Consider the following 25,871-nt stretch of genomic DNA (forward strand, 5'->3'; position numbering starts at 1 on the left):
CATGCTTAATAGAAATGAAGTGAGTTGTTGTCAGGTAATGTCTGGACTAGTGCAAGTTTGTCCTCTGCTCAATACATTTTTTTCCTATTTCTACCCTAGCAACAGGTATTACCCTAAAGCCGAATAGGGAGATTCCATATAGACAACATGGCTGATAGCCATTAATAAAATAACTTAGAACAATAAAATGGCATAAGATCACCTGATCTTGTAATTGTAAGATTTATAATATAAATTAATAAATTAATTATGTGCTATGTGCTGCATTGCCCATTGTTCTGAATCTACTACCCTTTGATTTCAGTCAATCTGAGTTTGCATCAGTGCTGAACAGCGCTGCATATCTGGCTTAAAAACAAAGGATAATTAGATCAGAATTTTACCATAATATATATAAAATGATACAACGTGTTTTGCTCTGGAGTTAATTAAAATTTCATTGTGTTTTTATTATATTTTAAACAATACACTGGTTACATTATATTACCAAGAGTAAATTATTTTTACCCAGGTTCATGTTAATGTCTGCTCTATTTCAATCTATTTATGCCTATGTTGTGAAAGGTATTCAAGAAGTAAGTCCCAGGCAACAGGCTACCAAATTTCCATTATGCTTTTGCTTCAAAAATTATCTCTAAGTGATGTAAATACTAAGATAGACAACTCTGGAATTTTTATACCATCTGCAGTTGTCTTGTTCTTTGTATGGTTGCTCTATAATGAACATTTCTCAGTAAAATCTTTAACAATTTTTCCAAAAATCTGTAGCAAAATCTACTTTGAAGAATCTATATCTAGTAGATTTAGCAAGAGAACATGTACTGTAATATGTCTAGCAGCAGCCAGCTAATATGTAAAATGAAGTGAGCAACATTCCTAGGCATTGAAGCCACTTGAAAATTGAGTAGCCAAGCAAATCTAAGAGTATAATATTATAAAAGATTAATTTTGGTTGAAATACAAATGATTTAATTGCTTTCTAGAACTGCATGCTGTTGGGAGGACGGAAGAATACAGATGTACCTTTAGAAGGTTATTTGGTAACGCCAATCCAGAGAATATGCAAGTATCCACTTCTTTTGAAGGTATGCATTTTTGTTTGAAGAAGTGTAAAGATATGTTCTTCTTTTGAAGATTTAGATTTTAGATTTTTAAATATTTTTTTTATCCTGCCTTTATTATTTTTATAACTAACTCAAGGCGGCAAACATACCTAAAGTCCTTCCTCCTCCTATTTTCCCCACAACAACTCTGTCAGGTGAGTTGGGCTGAGAGCGACTAACCCAAAGTCACCCAGCCGGTTTTTCATGCCTAAGGAGGGACTAGAATTCTCAGTCTCCTGGTTTCTAGCCTGCTGCCTTAACCACTAGACCAACCATATTACATGTTACATAGAAATCATGTTATTTTATGAATTGGTTGTCATTCAGTAATAAAAATTTGTTTGCCAGAACAAATGCAATTATTGTTTTTTAAAGATATACCCTGTATCTTTAAAGATAGATGCACAGAAACAAAAGATGGAACCTAGTATGCTGACACTACTGGAATCTCTCCTGTGAAGTAAAGGTCCTCAGCAGAGATTTTTGGAAGAGAACTTTGCTATTGCTAGGAAGGAGTTCCTTTGTGCCTATAAGGTTTCTTATTTCGACTGGAAGAAATAGATGGAAACTGTTTTGGGCCTTGCTCAGGGGAACACATTTCTACTTACCCCTTTCTTGTGTAAATCTGGTGCTAATATTGAGTCATATTGACTCATAATAATGAGTCATTTTGCCTACTTCCATTTTTCCCCCGGGTGTCAAACTCCTTTCTTTCCAAAACCTGCTTCCATCTATATCTTTAAAGGATATAAGTAGTCTGTCCCTCCATTCAAATTATATAACTATGGCATGCTTGAAATTTTCAGACCATGGAGTGACATGCAGCATAAAGAATTGCTGCATGTACTTGATCTGAAAAGGAGTGAGAATAATTTGTGTATTTGCTAAGTGTGCAGCAGGGATGTTCTTTGTTTGCCTATTGATGAATGAAGCTGAAAATCTATATTCAGGACTTTAAAGGTGATAACGTGGAAGGTGACTGGCAGCCAATGCAACTCCCAGAATAGAGGTATTACACACACAAACCTAGGTGTACCCGTTTCTACTCAGGCCATTGCAAGCTGAACCACTCTAAGCTTCTGGATGGTCTTCAAAGGTAGCCCCGTTGCAGTTATCCAATCTTGGATAAGAGGTGATAAGGACATGAGTAACCATGTGCAGAATGGGTCACAAGTGATGCGCAAGAAGTAATTGTACAAAGGCTTTCTTGGCCAACATCTGTACCTGCTGCTGAAGCAGGAGCTGCGAGTCTAGGAAAAGAGCCAGTTCCATATGGGGAAGTACAGTCCTGCCCAGAACTATGGATGGACCATTTCTGGAGTCACTGTGCTTCTATACCTACGGTGGCCCGCCAGCAGATCTTCTAGCTTCACTTTCCCCAGTGAATAATTTTGAATAAAGTTGCTGGTTGGCTATCTGCAGATGTAGTAAAGAGAAATCTTATGTAGGCACAAACGCCTGTATTCAGTCCATGATTTTTGCTGATACAAATTATTAGAACTGAATCTTATGCTATTTGATTATAGCTCTCATAAAGATAGTGAAAATATGTTCAGCAAGACACCAAATAAAGCAGGATTCAGATATGATCCAGCATCTTAAAGATTTGAATAGGAAACTGTACATTTTATGAAGTGGATAATGACACTAAATATTTAATTTTAATCTCATGGTCAGTTTGATGTTACAATCCTATGGTGCCTACACCTTTAACAAAATTTATTCCCAATTGAATATGCATGGTTCATGAACTGTGAAATTTTAATAATTGATTTCCATTTTGGGAAGAGTGTAAGAATTGATTTTTCCCTTTATTATTCTTTTTTTAAAAAAATAGGAATTGTTAAAGCGCACTCCCAAAAAGCACAGTGACTACTCTGCCTTAATGGAAGCTCTCCAAACAATGAAAGCTGTCTGTTCCAGCATAAATGAAGCCAAGAGACAGATGGAAAAATTAGAGATTTTAGAGGAATGGCAGTCTCACATTGAAGGATGGGAGGTACAAAATGTGATATTTTAGCAAATGTGGAAAAAAAATGAGAAATCAGTACATTTTTTTTTATTCCTGACAGGACATGATCATACATAATTCATAATTAGAATACATCATTGTTCTTTGTTTTACTGATTAGATTATTATCTCTGTGAAATTTGATCAATCCACATCTGGATTAATAACAGAAATTTTAAGACTGAGCAAGTGGAAAAAGGAAAAAGGACAGCCACAGGTTTCCCTTACAATCAACTGTATTTTCCAGTGTGGGGAGGGCAGAGGTTTCAAATAATGTGAAATTCCTTTTCAGTACATTTCCTTTCATAATAAATTGGATGAAGAAACATGTGTTGAGGAAAAATGGTGCCTGTCTTGCCTCTTTCTCAATATGATTGCTTGCAGGTCTTAGGACTATAATTCCTAAAAATTCTTATAATGGTTAGGAATTTTCAAGTTTAGTATATTTGTGGAAGTTTTTTTTTTAATGTTTTCACTGTAGTAATAGAAATAAGACTGAGGTGTGAAGTTAAAAGAAATGACTAAAATAGAAGTGTATGCATTTGCAAGGAAAAAAGGCTAAACCTTTATAACTTCCTGATGTAACCATTGCATCTAGTTTCTGTACTGTCACAGAAATATGAAGTAAATTCAAAAGAATGGAGGTGAAAATAAATGATCTAGGAAAAATTATTTGAAACAAGATAGAAAGTGGGTCTGAATATTTTTGGACGAGAATATAAAAGAGGACTCAGCAGAAGGGAATAATAGATGAAGTGAATCACAGTACATGATCGAATAGACGTTTAATGGAAGCAAAAAGAGTTAATCTGTATCGGCCAAAGCATGAAACTATAGAGCTTTTTCTCATACCCTGCTAGGCAATATTTATTAGATTTTTGCTTAGCATTATACCCAAACTCAGCCAATTATGATTTAATAATGAAATTGTAGTTCAGCAAACCATGGCTTTGTGTGATATATGAACTCAGTCACTGTCAACTTGGCTTCTGTTTAGTTGGCTCTGTGAATGAATGAACAGTTGCTCTGTTTTTAACAGAGATGAATACAATCCATGCACTGTCTCCTTTTCCTTCTCCTTTTTCTCCTTTATCCTACAATTATTCTGTATTGAGTATACAACAATTAGTTACAAAAACAGTAGGCAATAAAAGCAAAACATGTAATCAGTGTTGTGTATTAGTGAGAAATAGTTATATATCATTATAAATCTACAATCTCTCAGATCATTTTGAATACAAGTTTCCCCATTAACCAAATTAAATGGAAATAATATGCTTATTGACCACTGAAATGAGTGAAGTATCAATAGTTTAGAATAGGTTTTGTGGCAAAGGACATTCACTGCATTGTCAGAGTTTTCATATGATAAAAGGACAATAGCTTAGTAGCTAAACAACTACTTTGCATATAGAAGTTCTTGGTTCAATCCTTGACATCCTCATTTAAAAAAAAAAAAACTCAGTCGTTAAGCGAAGCGGTTGCTAAGTGAAACCATGACTGTGCTTATGATCTTACTTCAGCTTTCCTTTGCTTTACAGACCTGCAAAGGTCATAAATGCGAGGATTGGTCGCAAAGTTACTTTTTCATCACAGTCATAACTGCGAATGGTTGCTGTATGAGGAGTATCTGTAATCAGGTTTCTGCAATGGCCTTTGTGACTCCAAGATAGCTGCTACCAGTTAAAAACAAACATTACTACAGATAGCTAGATAAATATGTATGGCAACACTGTTCTGTACTGAAAACATATTGCCAGGTAATTATGATTTACTAGTGAAGGCTTGCTACCTTACACCTTCATAAATATCTTTTGTAAGCAAAATATATTTTGGTTGCAACTTAGTTGCTAAATGTTTAAGGGTGAACTTTCTTCAGATGAGAGTTTAATGCGCTCATTTAAATGTTTTTTTTTAACTACCAGATTTTATGAGACATTTCTTCAATAAATCCTTCGGTACTAAAAGAGCAGCTTTAATTAACTGAACATCTGGTTTGCTATAAGGCTTAAGAACAGAGAAACATACTTGTTAGAGATTTTCTGTCAGAAGAAAATGTTTAGCACATTGCTTAGTTAGGAAAAGGCCTATATTTAGCATCTGATGGAGGATCAAAGCATTACTTGAATTCCTACGCAAAGTGCCATAAAATTGGGCTTGGTTGATTATTATAATTAGAAAATTGTGGAAAAGCAGACATTATCTTGAAGAATACATTTTAAAACTTAATTTTTTCTTCTTTAATGCTAAACTTTATAAGCAAAATTTTATTGAGTGGGTGTTTTTATTACAGAATCATAGCTATTAAAATAACTTAGGTTTTTTGTTTTGGTTTCATGACAGAAGAAATTCAGGATATTTTGAATTGATGCAAGTTGATAGCTTCCCTCATGCCAACAGATGACCTCATCTGTGGTTCTAAGTAGATGTTAAAGAGGAGTGGGGAGAGGGTAGAGTTCTGAGGGACTCCACAAAGTAAGGACCTAGGGCTCAATTTCTCCCTCCCCCCCCAATCAACACTAACTGGAACCAACTTGGAGGAAGGAAGATGTACCACCACCATCTTTTTTATAGTAATTTTATTAAAAGTTACAGTTAAAAAGATAAAGACTAATACAAACTAAAAAAGAAAAAAAAGAAAAAAGAAAAAGTGCAGAAATGAAAAAACGAAAGAAAAATAGAAAAGAAAGAAAAATAAGAATATAGTAAAGAAAAAGAAAAGGAATATATAAATAAATGACTTCCCCCTTCATCACAAGTATAAACAATTTTAGTAACTTATCACCTTCTCTTAAAATAGAACAAATGATTTCTTCTCATATCCCATCGCTTATCTATAAATAAATCCTCAAAGCCTCGTTGTTCAGCAAAATTCCATTGCCAGAGATAACATCTGTTTTAACCTTGTTCAAATAAACCAACTTTATATTCCTTCCTTTTACTTTTAACAAACTTGAACTTTAGTCCTTCAAATAATGTCCTAGAACTTGATTTCATTTTTTCTTTGTCCCTTCTCTCAAAATTCTTCAAAGCTTTAACAACTCTCTCATGTAAATCCAATATAGAAAAATTATCGAGGTCACTCTCTTGGTTTCTTATTTATATATCCCTTTTAATTATTAAGATGTCAGCCGGTTTCTTTTGTATGTCCAGGGTAGTGTCTTTTTCCATATTACTCTTGTAGCCTGTCATTTTTAAATCCACTTTCAAATCAGTCTCAATCTTGTCAGATAAAACTTGTTCTTCTTTCATAACATCTTTGAAACACAGTCTATCTATAGAGGCAGACAGTCTTAAAATTAACTTCTGGGTCCATTGTTCAAAAATATCCTTTAGTATGTCCAATGTTAAAATGTTTTGCTTCATTCTTTATTAGTAAGTGAATTTTAAGTGTTCTTTTCCTTTAATTGTCATCTTTAGTTCCTTCTGGTTCCCTCTAGTGTCCAACCTTCAAAGTCTTATCTATCATGGGTTTTTTTTAAGATAATTAAAAACTAAAGCATTTTCCCACAGGAAGGATTCTTATAATTAATTCCAAAATCTTATTTCAAATCCATCTGGACCCTTAGTTCATTTGTAATTTTCTAAAATCAAAGTTCTAAACACCCTTTTGCTGTTTATTCCAAAATATATTTTTTTTAGTCCTTAACTTGTATTTAAAACTTCTTTCACTAAGGATTGAAGGAAACTCACCCAGTGCTATAAAATTTGTTGATCCAAAGGTTCCTAATAGCTGAAAAGCAGTTAACAAGCAATTTCTGAAAGTTATTAGAAAGTTATTAGAAAAGGAAGTATGTGAACCCGTCATGCCTTTGAAGGAGCCTCCTGTGGTTTGAACAAAAAGATGGCTATTGCCTTGTCACGCAGAACAATAAACCTGCCAGAAACTGCTGTCTTGTGGTCTCTTTGTGAGGAGCAACTGTCTGGGGCACTTATGGGCAATGTCAAATCCTCTCTTTGTCCGGAGAGGAATTACAAAGAGCCTGTCTACTCGCCAGCTCCTCATTTCATCATGGTCATTGGCTCCACCTTTAGCGGAGCTGTCTTCAGTTCACAGTTTCTTCCCTGGAAGTTACATCACCACCATCTTGATGCCATTTCAGCACTATGCCCAAGCCTGAAACCTGACTGAAAGGATCCAGATAATCTGTTACTACCAGAGCTCTTTCAAGCTGCAGCCCAACTAACTTCTTCATAATCTTCTTTAAAAAGGGAAGGTTGGAAACTGAAAATTGTCCTGTATTACTTGTTCCAGCAATGGTTTCTTGAGGAGGGGATGGACCACCAACTCCTTAAGTGCAGAGAGGGCCACCCCCTCACTAAAGGACTAAATTAATTACTGCCTAGACCCACCCATACATCATCTCCCAGGCATCCTTGACCAGCCAGGAGGGACTTGGATCTAGCTCTGAGAACTCTGTCCACTTCCTCAGGACCAACAGACTTAACCATTTTCCAGATAACAGAGCCAGACCATGCTCCAAGTCAACTCCATAAGATATGCATAGCTAGAGTCCAGCTCAGAGTGGATCTGAGTGACTTTATATGCTAGATGCCTAGAATACTTCTTATAGTGGCCATACAGATCCTGTAAGCCCTCTCTCCTCAGGTCTCTGTGGACATGATAACAGCAGAAAAATAATTTGGCAGTCTTATTGCCAAAAGGTAGTCCCTGGTAAAGGTTCCTACTTGTGTTTGGTCATATTAACTCAGTGATGGTGAATCTTCTGGGCTTGGCATGTCAAAAATTCCAAAAATGCCTAACTTGACTCTGCTGGTGTGTCACACCCCCCCCCAGGAACAAAAGAGAAACAATTCTTTACATATTCATTTATTTAAAAAAAAATACAGTCCAATCGTGTGGTGCTATAGGTCGTGCTATATGTTATATAAATGTCAAATAATTACAAAAATGAAATACGAGTAAAACAAACTCAGTTTCTTTGGTAACTCAAACAGGGAAAATAGTTGTCAGGTGTTGGTGAATGCTGGTGTGTCACCCAAAACATCGTGGCATGTCACTTTTGACACGCATGTCATGGGTTCACCATACTGTATTAGCTTCTTGTTTTCTTCCGGTGGCATTCCAGGTGCTTTTTCTGCCATTTCATTTAATATAAAGCAGGAATTGGCAACATTTTCAAGCTCTGGGCTGCATTCTGCAGTCCTATACAATGTCCCATTTGGACAAATGACCAAAATTGCAAAAAATCATCTAATTGTAAGAACACAACATTTCATTATGTGACAGATTAACTAGTACAGGTAGTCCTCGGTTAACAACTGCCCTGTTTAGCAACCATTTGAACTTACGATGTCACTGAAAAGTAGTTTGATGACTGGTTCTCGAACTTAGACCGTTGTGGCATCCCTGCAGTCACGTGATCACCATTTGAGCACTACAGAGCCGGCTTCTGATAAAATCAACGGAGAAGCCGGCAGTAAGTTGCAAGTCACAGTCACATGATATTGCGCTTAACGATCGTGGGTGATTTGCTTAATGACCACAGCAGAACTGACATCGTAAGTCTGTTCACTTAATGACTGTGTTGCTTAGCAACATAGTTGCTGGTCCCAATTGTGGTCAATAAGTGGGGACTACCTGTATTGGTTATAAAAATCCAATTTAACTCTTAGATTAAAAGATTGTGCAAATTTAGAAAAGTAGAAATAAGTGGCCACTGTGCATTATAGGAAGCATCGTTAAATCAAATTGAAATGATGTGTATGACCTGATTTTATTTTTCTGGGGTGAGTTTCATATAAAGTGGCAATTGCATTATTTAGGAAACTTTATGTGTTGAAGAGCTTTCTATTTTAAGTGAGTTCTACAGAAAGTGAGATTTATATTGTGTTTTACTGGTTGTTATTTGTGTAAATAATATGTTTACAATGCATATAACTGATATACAGTATTTCCTAAGAGGACTGAGAGCCTGTCTAAGGCTCACTAAGCCTGTACTGAGAAAAACAGTACAGAGGACCCAACCTTTCTTCTATAAATAATAACACAGTTCTGCTCTTACTTGCACCCTTTGCAGACATTTCATTGATTGGTTATGGTTCATAAGTCAATAATAAACCATGCTTAATTGCATTTCCATTTAAGGGATCTCAACTAGCAAAGCAAATTGATAATTGTTGTGTTTGCACAATGAAAAGGGAACTCAGGCAGAATCAGGGTGAAATTATTTTTGTAATTTTGTTTTGGAGATCTCACTAAATCATTATTTGGCAGCTGGGATATAAAGATAAATTATTTATGTGATTAGGCAAAGATATAATATGAATAAGTATGCATGCAGTGGTTTGAGGACAGAAGAGCCTATATTTGATTAGTTATACTAATGATTTCACTCAGGATAAAGCATCATGTATGTTGTATATGATAATATTTTGTGCTATAGGAAAGCAGAATGAAATAGACAGTATGTTTAAATAAGCCTATAGTAAAGCGCTAAGAAAAATACTGCCTACAGTATAATTAATGTTTTTTGAACCTTTTCTTTAGAGTGCCTATTAAAAATGTCTTTGTCAATGAAGAACATTGCCCATTATTTTTAGAGTGTTATAGTCCCAAATTCAGCAGAATTATGCTTTGTTCAAATGGCTTACCACTTCAGTCTGATCCAGACATATATGGTGAAAATTCTGCTTAAATCTTTTTATTTTAAAGCAAGCTTCACTGATTTCAAAAAATTTTTATTTAACCAAATGTATTTAGTGCAGTCCACATTTTCCTATATCCAAATTACTGTGGTTTCAGTCTCAAAGCATATGCAGGTCTTTGAAACCATCTCTTCAAAAGATGTCTCCACAGAACAAAAGTTAAAAGTCATCTTGTGGCTTTTAGAGGCAGCTTCCAGATTTTGGGGGCAGCGATTGAACCCATGCTTTGTACATAGAAATCCCTATTGGTATGTAAAAATATCAGGAGTGATGGGAATGGAAAGACCTATGCCTGATGGTAATGGGGAGAAGTTTTCTGAAACTTTGGAGAGCAGCTTCTGATCAGTGCAACTATTCCGTAAGGCAGCATCCCCAATCTTCTGCCTCCAGATGTATTGAGTTTCATCTTCTTTGTTCTCTCTGATTGGGGATGATTGATATAAAATTTGTTTATGAGACCATTTTAAAGGGATCCTCTGAGTAATTTAGTTTCATGGTTTTAAAGGACCATCTATTGAGATGGTATTTCCAGATGGTACATCACTAGTCTGCATAATAAATCAGTTTTTAAAACAAGATGGGTAGATAATGTGAATAATAACTCATAATCAAGATTGTTTTCTGAATGCTGAATCTACTTTGCTGTTTTGATTAGCTAAAATGCATTATGTGTGTAGAAAAGTGAATATTTCTTGGGTTTGTCAGTCAGCTTTTGCGTTCACTTAATTGTTCTCTTCATATGTTTCTTCACTAGGGATCTAACATCACAGACACTTGCACAGAAATGCTGATGTGTGGAGTTTTGTTGAAAATCTCAGCAGGAAATATACAGGAGCGAGTGTTCTTTCTTTTTGACAATCTTTTGGTCTATTGCAAAAGAAAGCATAGGTAAGGCACATTCATTGATTTATGCTTTCAAGACTGAACATATATAAATTATATGAATTTAAAATATCCAAATATTTTAAACCACTATATGTTCAGATAATGACAATTCTTGAAATACAAAGTTCCATCTAATGCAAAACAAAATAAGATTTTAGAATAAAAGTTTAAGGCTACAAAGCATCCTTTTGTCTTTCATTGCAACCAAAATTTCTTATGAAGGTTAATTTATCTACAAAAGCATAAAATGAAACGAGGTCTAGATAGTACTCAATTTTTAGTGTAAAGCTAATTATTAAAAATAATAAACAATCTTGATGAGCCTGAAGTACAACATTGTTTAATGTTTGGACAATGCTTTTCCTCAATTAGACGCTTGAAAAACAGCAAAGCATCTCCAGAAGGTCATCGATACCTTTTCCGGGGCAGAATAAATACAGAGGTGATGGAAGTTGAGAATGTAGATGATGGCACAGGTACATGAATATACATCACTTTCTTAACTATTGATATATTTTGGATGTTAACTTTGTGTCCCATATAATAATACAGGTAGTCCTCGCTTAAAGACGGTAATTGGGACTGGTAACTCTGTCACTAAGCGATGTGGTCATAAAGCACAATGTCACATGACTGCACCAACTTATGGCAGCAGTTGCACCAGTTCCAGTTGCCATTGTTAAGTGAATCCTGCATGGTCATTAAGTGCGATGTCCTGATCGCCATTTGCGATCTACTGCTGGCTTCCCCATTGACTTTGCTTGTTGGAAGCTGGCTGTAAAGGTTTCAAATGGCGATCATGTGACAGCGGGACGCTGTGACTGTTGTAATTGTGAGCTGGTTGCCAAGCGCCCGAATTGTGACCACAGGGACATTGTGACAGCTGCAACTATGAGGACCATTCATAAGTCTCCTTGTTCAGCGCTGTTGTAATTTTGAATGGTCACTGAATGAGTGGTTGTTAAACAAGGACTACTTGTATACAATTTCAATAACGTATGCAGTTATTTGACATAAATAAATTTGGCATAAATGGAAGACCAAAGGTTATACAAATAAGAAAGTTATGCTCCTATTTATAAACAACAGCCCCTGATCTTTATTAGCCCTGATCCTGTGAGCTGCTGTGCTGAAGCAGCATATTCCAAGGGTTCTGATAGTAATACAAAGGTAATAAAAGATTAGCAGTAGTCATTCACTGAGTAATGAAGATGCAGAGTTATATCTTCTTGCTGCATCTGGAATATAGTAGTGTTTTAGCTGTTATTTATTTATTATTAAATTTGTATGCTTCCCAGTGACTCTGGGTGGCTCACAAGTAAAAACATTTAAAAAATCAGAAACAAAAATAAGAAATAAATGATAGCAAGTTGACAGAAACCTGTTTGGAATGGAAAAAAGAATCTAAGGGGCTTTACTTACACTTGCTAAAGCCTGGGAGAAGAGCCAGGTCGTCAAGCCCCTTCAAAATACCAGTAGGTTGGGGACCATCTGGATCTTGGGGGGAACCTCATTCCAAAGGCAAGTGCTGTGACAGAGAAGATGCACTTCCGGGTTCCCGAAAGATGGCATTGTTTAATCAAAGGAACCCAGAGCATAACCAGGCTCTATGTCATGAAGGTCTTTATAGATAATAACCAGCATCTTGAATTTCACCCAGAAGCAAACCTGCAACCACAAAGGAGAGAAGTTATATGGGCATACCAAGGCATGCCCGTTAGTGTCCATGCCACTGCATTCTGGACCAACTGAAGCTTCCAGGTGGTCTGCAAGGGCAGCCCCACGTACAGCATATTGCAGTAGTTAAGCCATGAGGTGACCAGGGCATGAATGACTGTCTTTTCCAATGGAAATTGCCACTTGTGTTACAGTGTTTCTTTGCTTGCAACATGCTTTGTTTTTATTTGTTTTATTTTAATATTTTGGCAAATGGATGGAGTTTGAGATTGGTATTTCTGTTTAAATAACAGAAAGATACTTGATTTGATTTGGTTAGGCATGACTACATTCATAATTCTGAGCTGCCAGTCAAAAATTAAATAAATTATAGCTTCCTCCTGTTTCTCAAACTTAACACATGGAAGAAAACACACAGATGCTAGCATTTATCTAGGGAGGTTTTGCTTTAAGTAAAAGCACATTTTTTCATTATTTGTAATGCTTAAGGTGAGATCAGAAACAATTTTGTACAGCTCAGAGCATTTAGTAGCCATCAAACAGAGATTACATCTCAGATGTTTCCTTTCTGCGATCATTTTCCAGCTGATTATCACAGCAGTGGTCACATTGTTCTCAATGGTTGGAAGATACACAACACAGCAAAGAATAAATGGTTTGTGTGTATGGCCAAAACACCTGAAGAAAAGCATGAGTGGCTGGAAGCTATCCTAAAAGAAAGAGAAAGAAGAAAAGGTGAGAGCATGAATTTTATTTCCATGCACTATCACACCCGGAGCAAGACTGGCTGTGTACTTCTTGTTCCTAGCATTTCTCACCTGAGGGATGTAGAACAACAGCACCTCTGAACCTCTGTTCCCTATACCTCCTGGCAACACCAACTACTTTCCACAGCAAGATCTAGTGGGTGAATACGGACCTGAAGTGTTATGATCCTGCTGGACATTCCTCTGATGAGGAGGATGGGGAAGAAGTTGAGTTAGACATCTAAGGACATAATCTTGGTGTGGGTGATTCAAGTAGTGGTGGAGCCAATGACTCTACTCTAGTTGAGTCAGATTCACCAAGCCCCCAGAAACCCTCCCATGCACCATTCTTAGATTCTTAGCCTAAGCAGAGATGAGTGATAAAAATTCAACAACAGATAGCAGAACTCCCTAGATCTTTTGAAAAAATTGGTGATTTTTTTACCCCGGATGATTAAAAAAAAAAAATCCTATCCATGTTAATGCCTAATGTTTACATAGCAATGACATCTATATTAGTCTTTGAATTATGTACTCTTTCTATACATTACCTGAAAGCAAAATTTTCAGCTTTGTGGAGTTAATGCTGACATTGGCTGGCACTGATTTGTAGAGAGAATTCTTACTTGAAATGCATTCTTTCTCTCCACTGCACCCCCATCCCTTTCTAGCATATATCTGTCTAGGTTTATACTATGTAAATGAACAAATGTTTTGTAGTAACAGTATTCAGCAAGGAGCAGTAATTGATGTGAGCACCAGAATAATCCAGGGCATTGACCCTGAGATGGGAGAATGTAATTTAGGTCCCATATGAAGATTTTATACATTATTTTAGTTTGATATGCAAGGAAGATCCTCAGGCACAGTAGAAAATTATAGCCAACAACGAGGGAAACAAGATAAGAGCAAGAGTCAGATTATTTATCACATTAGTTCTCAAAAGCTTCTGAAACATTTATCTAGAGATTTTATTTTGATAATCTATGTGGATAACCCAGCCATCCCATCTACAAAACATCTGTGTAAACATCTCTTTTATAAATCAGGATGCACCGACTTAATTACATATGGAATAACAAATGATTCATAGACAAAACAGTTTGCAGAATTCAAATGCCTTCACTAAAAGTAGTTGTAAACAACATTCCATTCACCATGAATAAAAAGAAACTTTTGTTTACTTTATAATTTTGCTCACTTTCATGAATATAGAGTAATTGAAAAAGTTTACATAAGTGTAAGTGAAAAGAAAATTTAGCTGACTCTCTGAAGTAGTAGGATTATGATCTTGAAAGATTTAAAAAAAATGGTGAGGGAGATGGAAAAAGATTTCTTTCTTTCTTTCTGTCCTCTTAGATTTTAAGCATTATGTGTATTCTGCCACAATGGAATATTGCTGAATAATTTTTGCAATTTTATTAATTTTTAATTGTGAATATTTTAACAGTTAATCTGTTAGCTGCTTTGAACACCCTCTGAATATAAAGATGGGGTAAAGTTGAAATAATGCTACTAATAAAAATTAAAATAAGGATTTTTAATGCTTAGTAAAAGTGCTTAATTAAAAAAATATAACAAATAAAAAATAAAGAATTTTGCTTGAAAATAGTACATAATATATACTACTTATATAAAAATTCTCTTCTCATCCCTATGGGTGGTATGTGTCTTCCTCAGTCTCAGAGGCCTGGGAGTCTGAGGGTTCTGCACAATATCGTAGCTGTTAGAGTGCAATCTCTGTTTTGTGTGCGTAAGTCAAAAAAATGTCCAAGAACATGAATTTTATCTTCTCTAAAGAGCGGTCATTAACATCATCAGGCAACTTAGAAGATTTAATAAATAATTAAACAATAATGTGCCTAAGCATGATATACGCATATTTATATCATTAACTTCTTTAAGGAAATTGCCTTTCTCAGATATCTGGGACAGGCAATTTCTTTAAAGAAGTTAAACCATAGTTTTTTAAAACAAACTCTGTTATGGTTTAACATAATATGTCACTAAATGTAACCCTTACAACCCAGTTCGGATGAAACCTTTGGGCTTCCTTGAAAACTGTAAATTGGATCCAGACTTTGTCACTCTTAGGGCAGGTTTGCACTTCCAGTTTACCCCAGTATGAGCGAGAGTCACCCACTATTTCACCAATAGAAGTGGAGGATATATATGTATATATGTATTACTGTCAGTGTTTAGGCTTTGTCTTCATTATCCAGTTTTATTAATCTGGTACTTTTGGGTTCTTAGTTTCTCTGGCAACTGTACGGCTAGTCCATTCAACTTTTGAAATGATTTTCAGATAAGAATGAATGGGGTACTTTGAAAAGACTCTACAGTCACTGTGTACTTGAAAAGGAGCTTCCCAAGCTGCTTCTTGAGATCATTTTAACAGTGAATACTATACTAGGAATTTTAACCTGAATCTTTCAGTATCTCTTTTGTGTGTGTGTGTGTGTCTGTGTGTGTGTGTATATATATTTGTTTACAGAAAATGATGTCTGCAATGTTTTGTTTGAACTTGTCCAGCTGTTCTTAGTGATGTTACCATTCTGATTTTAAAAGCCTTTAAAAGAAATCACGTTACTTTACATCCAATGTTATTAAGATTGAAAGCAGAAGGAGTCCCCCCCCTCCGCAACTATAGATAGATAGCAACACAGTATTTGGAAACATTTCAGAATTATTATATTGTGATTTGTTTTTCAGGGCTAAAACTTGGTATGGAACAAGATACTTGGGTGATGATCTCTGAACAGGGAGAAAAACTTTACAAAATGATGTGCAGACAAGGGAATTTGATCAAAGACCGAAAGAGAAAATTAACTACTTTTCCAAAATGTTTCCTTGGAAAGTATGTGTTTCATATTTGTTTAAAATTTAGTCTCATTATTTTAGCTATTCTTTATCTAACTTGAAAGAAATTTCTTTAAAATGATCAGACTTCTTTGGATTCCTGCTTTAGCCCACATATTCTCACCCTCATGCTGACTAGCAAATTCTGAGGATTGGCTGTTCTAAACAATCTTTCTGAAAGGAAGCAGCAGATATTATACAAGTATACACATCTTTCTGGAATGATGATATAAACAAATACAATGATGTATCTGTCTGCCTGTCCCCTGAGCTTAAAAATGCAGTGTTGAAAGCACTCCACATACGCAAAAGTAATTGCCCTTCAGTCTTTCATGTAGACAGAGTTGTGTCCTATAGTTTAGAACTTTAAATAGAATGTGTTATGTGTTACAGTTTCCCATTCTTTTTATGGATGAACGAGAGTAGCATAAATAGCTCTTTGTTGGCCTTGTTAAATATAAAGCCATGTTATAAAACATTCTGTAATATTTCCCACAAGGTATTAAAAAGAGATAAAATAGCCATGGCCTATAAAGATTACTATATAAATAATCTATTTTTCGCCTTTTTTTTTTTCTGCAGATAGTCTCAGGTGCCACACTAGGAGATAAGTGCTATTTCGTTTAAACTAAGAAAGATATTATATAATAAAACTGATTGCATATTGCTTCTAGGAACATCAGATTCTTCATGCAGCCCAGACATTTGGCTCACCAGACTATCAGTGTAAAACAGGCCTTAGGTTCTAGCAATAAATTTGTACCTATGGACATAGATCAATTCAGAACATAACAGAATAGATAAGGAATAGAAATCTGTAACCATAAAGTCTCACATCTTTCCTAAATGCCTTCTTAGTAGCCCTGAGAGTCCCCTTTGGCTATATTACTGAACTTTGATTGCACAGTTGTTCCCTGCCCTTTGGGACAGGACACATATGAAAACTATAGTATAAACTCTAAAAAGGTTACCATAGAAACCCTTTTAAGAAATCTCAAAAAACAAAGAAATCTCCCCAAGTGTACCTAAAAAAAAAAACCAAAAAAAAAAGTGGTGGTGGTGGTGGAATGGAATACTAGCCCCAGTGTGGTTCATCATTTCATCCATTGCAGCGTTCAGTTCTTCAAAAATATTAAATGCAACCTCTGACCACCAAGATTTTACTGACCCCTAGCTGTTAAAGAAACAAAAAAATTATGAATTCTGAAACCACAACTTTAGGTTCTAATCTGATATCCTCTTCTCTCAGAATCATTCCTATTGTACTCAGAGCAGCTTATTCCTGAGTAGACATGAATTGGATTACAACATTAATAAAGTGTATTCTGTTGCTTCTTTAGGAATTTTGCTTCTCTACTATATTTAACTTAAATATGTTAAAGTAATTTTTGTTCAATTGCTTTTTTTTTAATTAGTGAGTTTGTATCTTGGTTATTGGAAACTGGAGAGATTCACAGGCCGGAAGAAGGTGTTCATCTTGGTCAGGCTTTGTTAGAGAATGGCATTATCCACCATGGTAAATAAGTTACCTTTCCCAACAATTATTTTCAAACCTTTAACTTTTTTTACTTGTCTGTAGGCGTACAGAGTACATAATTGTTTATGTCAGTTACATTTGCTATAGCCAAAAGTTATGGAATAAGTCTTTGGAACAGTTTGGTCTATTATTTGTCCTAACTGTCAGAGATATGTTAGCAGCTTTTATTTGGCTAGAATAGCTTATGTGGGGGGTTAGAGTTCTGTTAGTGGCATCCACAATAAATATGAACAGTGATGATTTCACCATTATGTACGTGCATCCTAACGACTGGTAAGTCATGGCGTTTGAATGATGTTGTCACGCAGATGTCATGTCCCCTGTGGATGACCATGATTTAGTGTTATCAAATATGCTCATAGCATAGAAATATAGCTTTAATTTATGTTATATAAACTTAATTCCCACTGATGCAAAGGAAGTTTTGAGTCAGTGTCTGGAGTCAGTAGTTGAGAAGACAGTGCTCATAAATTGATGCCCAGTGTAGTTGCTGATAGCAGACCAGTCAGTTGATGCAGAGTTTGATAGGAGTAGAGTTCTTCATATAGTCATGTTCCTTCTAGTTATTGGTCACTAGGCTTACCTCTCCTCTCACACGGCCACTGACTAACACTAACTGCAAAGGAGGAGTACAACCATTGTAAAACTGTGCTTCCAATCCCCATAAGCAGTCCAGAAGGATAACATTGTTGATGGTATGGAAGGCTGTTGAGAGAAGAAGCTCTTGACTATCAATAAAAAGCAGGTCTTCAGATCTAGCAAGAAATTTGCAGCTGGAGTTAGGCTGACTTTCTCACTGCTTTCATTAACCTCCTCGCTTCCTCCTAACTAAAATGGTAACCTACTGCAGAAGCTATCTGCATTAAATGCTTATAATAAATATTTGTTGGTTATTGCTCCACAGCTATCTGCCTCTTTATGTGGAATTTGGATCATTCTTTGTACAACCAAATAAGATGAATTGCAAGATAAATCAGCCTGACTAGACCATATAGTGCAGTTGTATTTTCCACTTTTGCCCAAACAATTAAAGTTTTTTTTTTTTTTAAAGTGAGCACAGGTAAAATTGATGCTTGGATGTGATGAAGTATTGGATTTTTTTTTAAGGGCTCATATTTCTTGTTTTGTGCAGGTTGTGTTTAGTTTATATGTACTATATTAAATTGTTTTTAGAAGAAAGCTTTTGATATCAAAGCTACAGTTGCTTTAAACAGAATTCATTCCTAAATAGACCCAACAGAAATGTAATGACTATTTTACAAGCCTTTCTGATGGAGTAATTTTTTTAGAAGATGGAAGTTTGAGCCAGACATACTATTCTTATTAGTCAGCAGGCTGGGATGTGAGCAAATACACTGAAAAATCCCTCTCTTTTATTTGTTATCATTATTGCAGCCATTGACAATGTTTTAAACGGAACTCTCTTCCTTTAATTAAAATTGCTGTAGTCAATTTCTCGGCCCAATAGTACAGTAATAATTTTCTGCTCACCCGCTTTGAGGATGGGATTAAAATATTAGTTGTAGTTCTGAGTTTCAACCTTAGCCTAAAGAATAATCTCTTTTATTATACTATATTATACCAGTATTATACTATATCCAAATGTTGTTTAAGAGCTTAGATAGATCTGGTATTCTCCATTTTGTCCCTTATAGCTGCCCCCTACTTTATTGTTTTTGTTTTTGTCTTCTTATTATTTTATGCTGGTTATTGACCAAAATAAAGGAACTTACTCATGTACTTATTAGTATGTAGACCCAGCTGTGTTTCCACAGGAACTGAATTCTTAAAATAAAATTGAATGGACCATCTGTTTTTGTGCAGAAGCAGAAAATCACTGTGCATTTGAAAGACAATTAGGTTTACATTAGAAATGTATTATTTTCTGGATTTGCTATATCCACATTAATTATACATTTAAGGATTTTAATGATGTTATTCATCCAATATTATTCAGTATTATTATTGACTTGCAATAATTGGTTAACTCAGAACTGCTGTGAGGTTTGTGGGTGTTTTCTTAATTTACTTCTTTTTAAATTTTTAAATGAGGCATAATCTTATCTAACAATAAATACTCCAAAACTTATGCTGTTCATATCAGAACAGCTGAAGAAAGTAAGAACTAAAGTCTTCTTCAAGTCAAGTTTAACTCCTATTGAGTACAAAGTCATGTTGGTTTTTTTGGCAGCAATTCTAAAATGGCTTGCCACGGCCTTCCTCTAGTTCAGTGTTGTCCAAATTTGGCCACTTTAAGATGAGTGGACTTCAACTCCCAGAATTCCCCAGCCAGCATGCTCTAGTTTGTTTTTCTTTTTTAACTTTATGCCTAGCTTACAGCTTTAAAGTTTCCTGGAGCTCTCCCATCTTAAGTACAAACCAGGTCTGCCCTTGTTTACTTTCCAAGCCCAGGCAAAGGAGATGCAGCTGAAGAAATGTCTAATTTAAATCTTTAATATTTTTGTTCTGTTAGTGATACAACAGAACAAAGCAATTCAGAGTTTCAGAATAAAGGTTCATATCTTTTCAATCATGAATATAAACGGATATGAACTTTTTCTTAGAATTTCTTTTGATTTTCAAATAACTTAGTTACTAATTGTTGGTAATAGTATAATTGGTGGTACAGACTAAATATGATCAACATACAACTTGCTTTTTCCTGTTTTGCAGCTCAATTGTTTAAAATGTCCAGATGCTGCATTTAATTATTTTTTCTGCTGTTTCTGTCTCTCTTATTGTTTACTCCTATTGCATAGTTAGTCTATCTGAAAACCCTCTGTTCAGTTGTTTATCAAATTCTGTTTGGTTACAAGTCCATACTTTCTGAATAGCAAGCCAAATAAAGATACACATACAGATGTTCTAGAATGGACACATATGAACACAATAGCTGGTAGTGCTATGAGGCAAAATGAATAGAGAACGGAAATATGAATCTGATTAACGACTGAGTGATATATGCATAAAGAGTGCAGAAGTAACAAAACTACATTAGGAAAAACAAAGTGTATTAATCTTAATATTGAACTAAAATTAGTTAGTTCAGAGAAGAAAGTGTAGGATTAAACAATATATATTTATGAATAAGATTCTCTGTTTTAGTTTGGAGTGTGTTCTATTAGAATGGATTAATTTGGGTACGATTTTGACTATGTATTAATTAGATTTAGGTAATTGAGACCCATATATTGTCAGGGTCACAATTACATCATTAGGAATGTAATTGGAGGCATATCACTCCTAATACTTCAAAATGGGTCTGCAAAGTAGTAGTCATATTTTTAAATAAAAAATGCACAGACTCTTACAAAATAAAATCTTGAACTCTTATATAGGCTTTGGGTTATTTTAAATTTTTAACTATGTGTTTGTGGGTGTCTGTGTCTCTGAGAGAGAGATGATACAACATGACATATGATATAATATTATATTTCTGTGGCCATTAAATTGCACCCAGATGCCAGGAGCCTAAAAACATTGCTGGGCATTGATTTAGGAAAAATGCCTTGCAATGCCTTTTTTTGCTTCTTCCAAACTTATTCTGATAGGGATATGAAGCATGTTAAAAGGCAGGCCTTCATTAAATCCTAGAGGTGTTTTTAGGTTTTAAAACTTTTCACTGAGTGGACACTCCAATAGTCAGTGGGACCATGAGAAAGCAGAATCAGTAAAAGACTAATGCAAAACCTAATGCTGAAGTTTTATTTATTTATTTAAACAGATTTGTTCTGAAACTGATGAGAATTCAAATAATTGTTACTTAAACAACCCACAGCTGCAGACTCCCCTCACTACATCTGAGAGAAAATATACATCCTCACTGTTATACCAATAAATTGTGTGAAAAATCTCAAAGTTCCTGCCCTGACATACACAAATATATTTTAATACTAATGGGAGAATTATTCACTTGCTGGAATACTTGTAACACTCCTACATTATTTTTAATAAACCTTGATAATGAGGTCATCATGAGATTCATTCTTGAGAAGATGATTTATTATCAGTTCAGGCAGCTGGCAGTGGCCTAACACAAAATTAGAGAGAGAGATGGATATGGACATGGATATATTCTTTATATTATAGATTCAAATTTGGCAATGACTTTTGGAATAAATCTGGTAGTTGCAGGAAAGCTTTGGGTTCCTAAGTTATGCTTTCCTGTTCTAAATCCTTAACAATTATAATAATGGGATTTCTGAGTCCTTGACAAAGGCTACGATGTGCAGCATTTTTTGAAAAGTAAAGTTCTTGCTGCTATGATTCAGGGCAGAATAAAATAAAAGCTTAAGGTGGAGTCTAATGAAATCTCATTAAAGTTTTTTTACCATGGTAATTTTCCATAGTGAAAAAGTACAAACCCATTACAGCTAATTTTAGGAAACAACATACCTCTAACTCTTTTCATGTATTTTCTTTATGGACTAAAGCATAGACTTATTTTTACGTTTGCTTTTGCTTTAGTTACAGACAAACATCAGTTTAAACCTGAACACATGCTCTATAGATTCCGTTATGATGATGGCACATATTATCCAAGAAATGAAATGCAGGATGTCATTTCCAAGGTAAAACATCCCAAAGTTATAATGTATATTTAAAAATACAAACATTCTGATTAAAAACTAAACACATGCCATTATAAGATTTGTGTTATAACTTATTAATATAAATTGAATTTCCTGTTTTACTGATGTGCAAAAATAAGGAGATAAAATTATTTTATGTTCTGTTGAGCCTTGTGAAGAGGAAGATAAATTACATTGTTGTGATATATAATATACAACCCTAATATAATGTATTAGTAGGTGAGTAAATGTTTATTGAATTTAGCAATGTTATTTGTGTTCTCTTGCTTTTCAGTTTAATGTTAGCATTCTTTCAGTGAATAACATACTGTATTCATTAGCTGAAGGATTAGAAGGCAGGCCAATAATTCATTAAAAATAAGCTCATAGTGTGTATGAGTTACATGCAGCCTTTCAGTCATCCTTTTGCCCCATTTAACTGAATAAATACATTGGGCAAGAATATCATAGTGCAGTGTTTCTCAACCTTAGTAACTTTAAGATGTGTGGACTTCAACTCCCAGAATTCCCTAGCCAACATGCTGGCTGGGGAATTCTGGGAGTTGAAGTTCTCACACCTTAAAGTTGCTGAGGTTGAGAAACACTGCCTTAGTGTGAAGTTCTGAACCTAGGATAATGCTTTGTGGTAGGCAAACAAGCCATACTTTATAAGCTAACAAGAACCCCTGTTTTAAATGTTGGTTTATGATCCTGATTTGTTTGATGTAATAAATCATTAGAAAAAATTGCCTGATCTATTTATTTGCTCTTGTGAAAGAAGAAGTAAAGTGGGAACAAAAGAGCATTGTAACTAAATAAGCTACAAATTCTACATTATCATAGTATTGGGATCAGAAGTGCATAACCACTCTCAAGGCTACACTTTGAACATCATGCTGATAATTAAAATGTAACAGTAGAAGAAACTTTCAGCAAGAAGTAGTGACACCTGTTCTTTAATTCATTAGACAAAGCTATCACTTTTTCTCATATTTGATAAGTGTTTGTTTTAGGTGTCAGTGGCACCTTTAGGTGTAAGGTGTAAGAGGGCACAGGTAAAAATGTGTATACTAAAACAACAAATAATATGAACTAAAGTCAATATTTATTTTTGAAGAGGTACCTATGGAATTTTCCTGGGTTTCAAATATGTTTGTGAAGGATTTTTTCCCCCTCTCACTTTATAAAGCAATTTAAATTATGGCCATAAATTGCCATTATTTGAGACAGTGGGTTTTGCCTAAATGTCTATTGGCTTTACTTGATTTTGAATAATTTAGGTTTAACATTGTTCGTATACTTAACAGGGTGTAAGATTGTATTATCGTCTGCACAGTCTGTTTTCTCCTGTGATAAGGTAAGTTTGGGTTTCAATTGTTTAGTTTAATAAAATTAAACAATAGTTGCTACCTACTTATGCAGAGCTAAATGATTGTTCATTGGTCTAGTAACAGAAAACTAAGATGAAATTATTGCCATAGAAAGTGCTGCAAGAACAGCAATCTTCCATAAAGTCAGTCATTTTACTTTGATCATTGAGCAGCAAAGCCTTCAATAAATAGTGTAAGATTAATACAAGGCATGCTTTTCCTTCCAACAAATGAATATTGCAATAAATTTATTTATTTATTTATTTATTTATTTATTTATTTATTTAAAGAGCAAAAAGCATACTTAGGGTGATTCACAGATAATAATAGCATAAAATTAGTTAAAACAATGCATACAATATTTCATTCTAATGCTAATCAACAGTGAATAAAAATTGAGATCATGACAATTACTATTTAAGCTATAGTTTAAAGCACCATTGAAGTAATTTTAAAAAAATAGTTGGAAACTTTATTGCAAGTTTTTTTAAAAAATACCCAAAACAGACTAACTACTGTACAAAAAATATAAGAACAAACTAAAAACAAAAATAAAAAACAGAAAAACATAATAACAAACAATACCAACCCCAAAAGAAAAAAATTATAAGCCATCTGGGCATGTCACCTGTATGTCACGTATTAAACAGTGAAAAATTAAAATAAAAAAAACTTTTTCTAAAATATTATGAAATGTATATCAAGAAGAACATAATGTATTATGTTTTGATTAGTGGAAAAAATGCCTTTTCAAAAAAGAATAAATTATATATCTTGAATCCAGTCCTTGACATCCAGAAAATTAGTGGTTTTCCAATTTTTCACACCTGATATAACCAAAGTTCCTAAACAACAGCCAAGTTCCACATTTTAGAACATAATTCAACTTGACATTAGTATCCTTAACACTGAAAGATTTCCCCATAAATCTACTTATATACTGTATATTAAAATATTGCTCCAAAAAGATAGTAATAACTCACAACACTAAATCATATGATTTAATGCCCCATCTTTTTTTTTCACATTGGTAATAGAGAAAATCTGTCTTTTCATATGCATTCTTTGGGGCATCCAATAAACTCAAAATAGAATCTCTTGATGAATCAATTTTAATCTTAAATCTGATGAAAATTAATTTAACATTCTTTAAAGCTTGCAACCATTGACCAATTGCCCTAAAAATATTGAAACATTCTGGTCTTCAAAGACCACATTAAAGGGTCAAAGAAGTAGTCAATCATTTCCTGTGAAAAAGAATGAAGTCACCACACAAAAAATACTGTCTCTTATGACTGCCAGCAGGTTCTTAGCAATAAAATTACATCTCCATTCTGGACAAAAGTTCAACTACTGGATTTCTGCTTGCTGTTATATATGTATAGTTAATTGTTTATTCAAACTACTAACTCCTAAATAACTGTTTAGGGTACACAGGTTTTTGTGTATATAAGTATACATATATAATCTCATTTATCTTTTACTTGTATTTATTTATTTACTTACAATATTTGTGACCAGTCAAAAAGATTCTGTATGCAAGGAGGATTGGGCCAAGCATACTTCAAGAGGCAGCATGTTCCAATGTGGGGGTTAATGCAGAAAAGTCGTGCCTTCTAACCCATACCCCTCTTACCTCATGCGGGGGCAGGATTCCTATTTATTTATTCATATACCCTTCTAGTATTAAAACAACCCAGTTGCCCTTTCTTTCCACAAATTATGCATGTACAGCTTACTTCAAACAAAACCAAAATAGTAATTTTTTTAAAGTGTCATTTAAATCAACGCAATAAACAAGTAGCAAGCAATTCTCAAACTGCTAAATGCCAGAAATAAAAGGAATTAATTTAAAAATGCCATAAATTAAGAAAAATTCTAGGAAAGTAAACTAGACTTCATTAAACTTTAATGATAAAATGATAGGCAGCAGTTGCCTTTCCAGACTCTCAGATGATCTGGAGATGCACACATTTTCTCTTTTTTTTTCAGGTATGCGTCTGCCTAAACACGCTATTGTTCCAAATAGTTTTTTATTGAGAAATATACATTCCTTAATCTCAGTAACCATAACCTTCTGAGCATAGTATATGTTGCTCAGCTCCAAGAATATTGAGAGTATGGTTATGAAATAAAAAAATATTAAAACAAAGGGTACTTCCACCTGGATAGCTCTCAGTGGTATAAGTGCTTTTTCAGTCATTCATTAAATGATTTTGGGCTAATCATTATTACTCTCAGCCCAACCTACCTCACAGGCCTGTTGTAGGGATAAAATGAAGGGAGATTCTAGACAAGCCAGCTTGAGCTCTTGCAGGAAAGGCAGGATATAAATCTAATTAATCAGCTGATCAAGAATATTTATTTCCTTAATGGGGTTTTGGATTTTTTTGTGTTTTGTGTCTGCATATGTATTTGTATGTGGAAATATTGGAAAAGTGGG

The 25,871-nt window shown here is 34.5% G+C and overlaps 1 protein-coding gene across 1 annotated transcript in view; it reads left to right on the forward strand.

Moving 5' to 3' along the window:
• Window positions 1-25,871, forward strand: part of PREX2 (phosphatidylinositol-3,4,5-trisphosphate dependent Rac exchange factor 2) — a 125,012-nt gene that overhangs the window by 32,439 nt on the left and 66,702 nt on the right. Inside the window, exons 5-13 of the mRNA XM_007423167.4 lie at window positions 984-1,085; window positions 2,941-3,102; window positions 10,538-10,671; window positions 11,041-11,144; window positions 12,931-13,080; window positions 15,804-15,948; window positions 17,366-17,466; window positions 21,955-22,058; window positions 23,366-23,415. Of these exons, the coding sequence (XP_007423229.1) occupies window positions 984-1,085; window positions 2,941-3,102; window positions 10,538-10,671; window positions 11,041-11,144; window positions 12,931-13,080; window positions 15,804-15,948; window positions 17,366-17,466; window positions 21,955-22,058; window positions 23,366-23,415 (1,052 nt within the window). The remainder of the gene's footprint in view (window positions 1-983; window positions 1,086-2,940; window positions 3,103-10,537; window positions 10,672-11,040; window positions 11,145-12,930; window positions 13,081-15,803; window positions 15,949-17,365; window positions 17,467-21,954; window positions 22,059-23,365; window positions 23,416-25,871) is intronic.

This window comes from Python bivittatus, unplaced genomic scaffold, assembly GCF_059951505.1.
Source record: "Python bivittatus isolate LINGU-HERP-01145 unplaced genomic scaffold, Pbiv_v1 ctg000840_np1212, whole genome shotgun sequence".
Classification (NCBI taxonomy): domain Eukaryota; kingdom Metazoa; phylum Chordata; class Lepidosauria; order Squamata; family Pythonidae; genus Python; species Python bivittatus.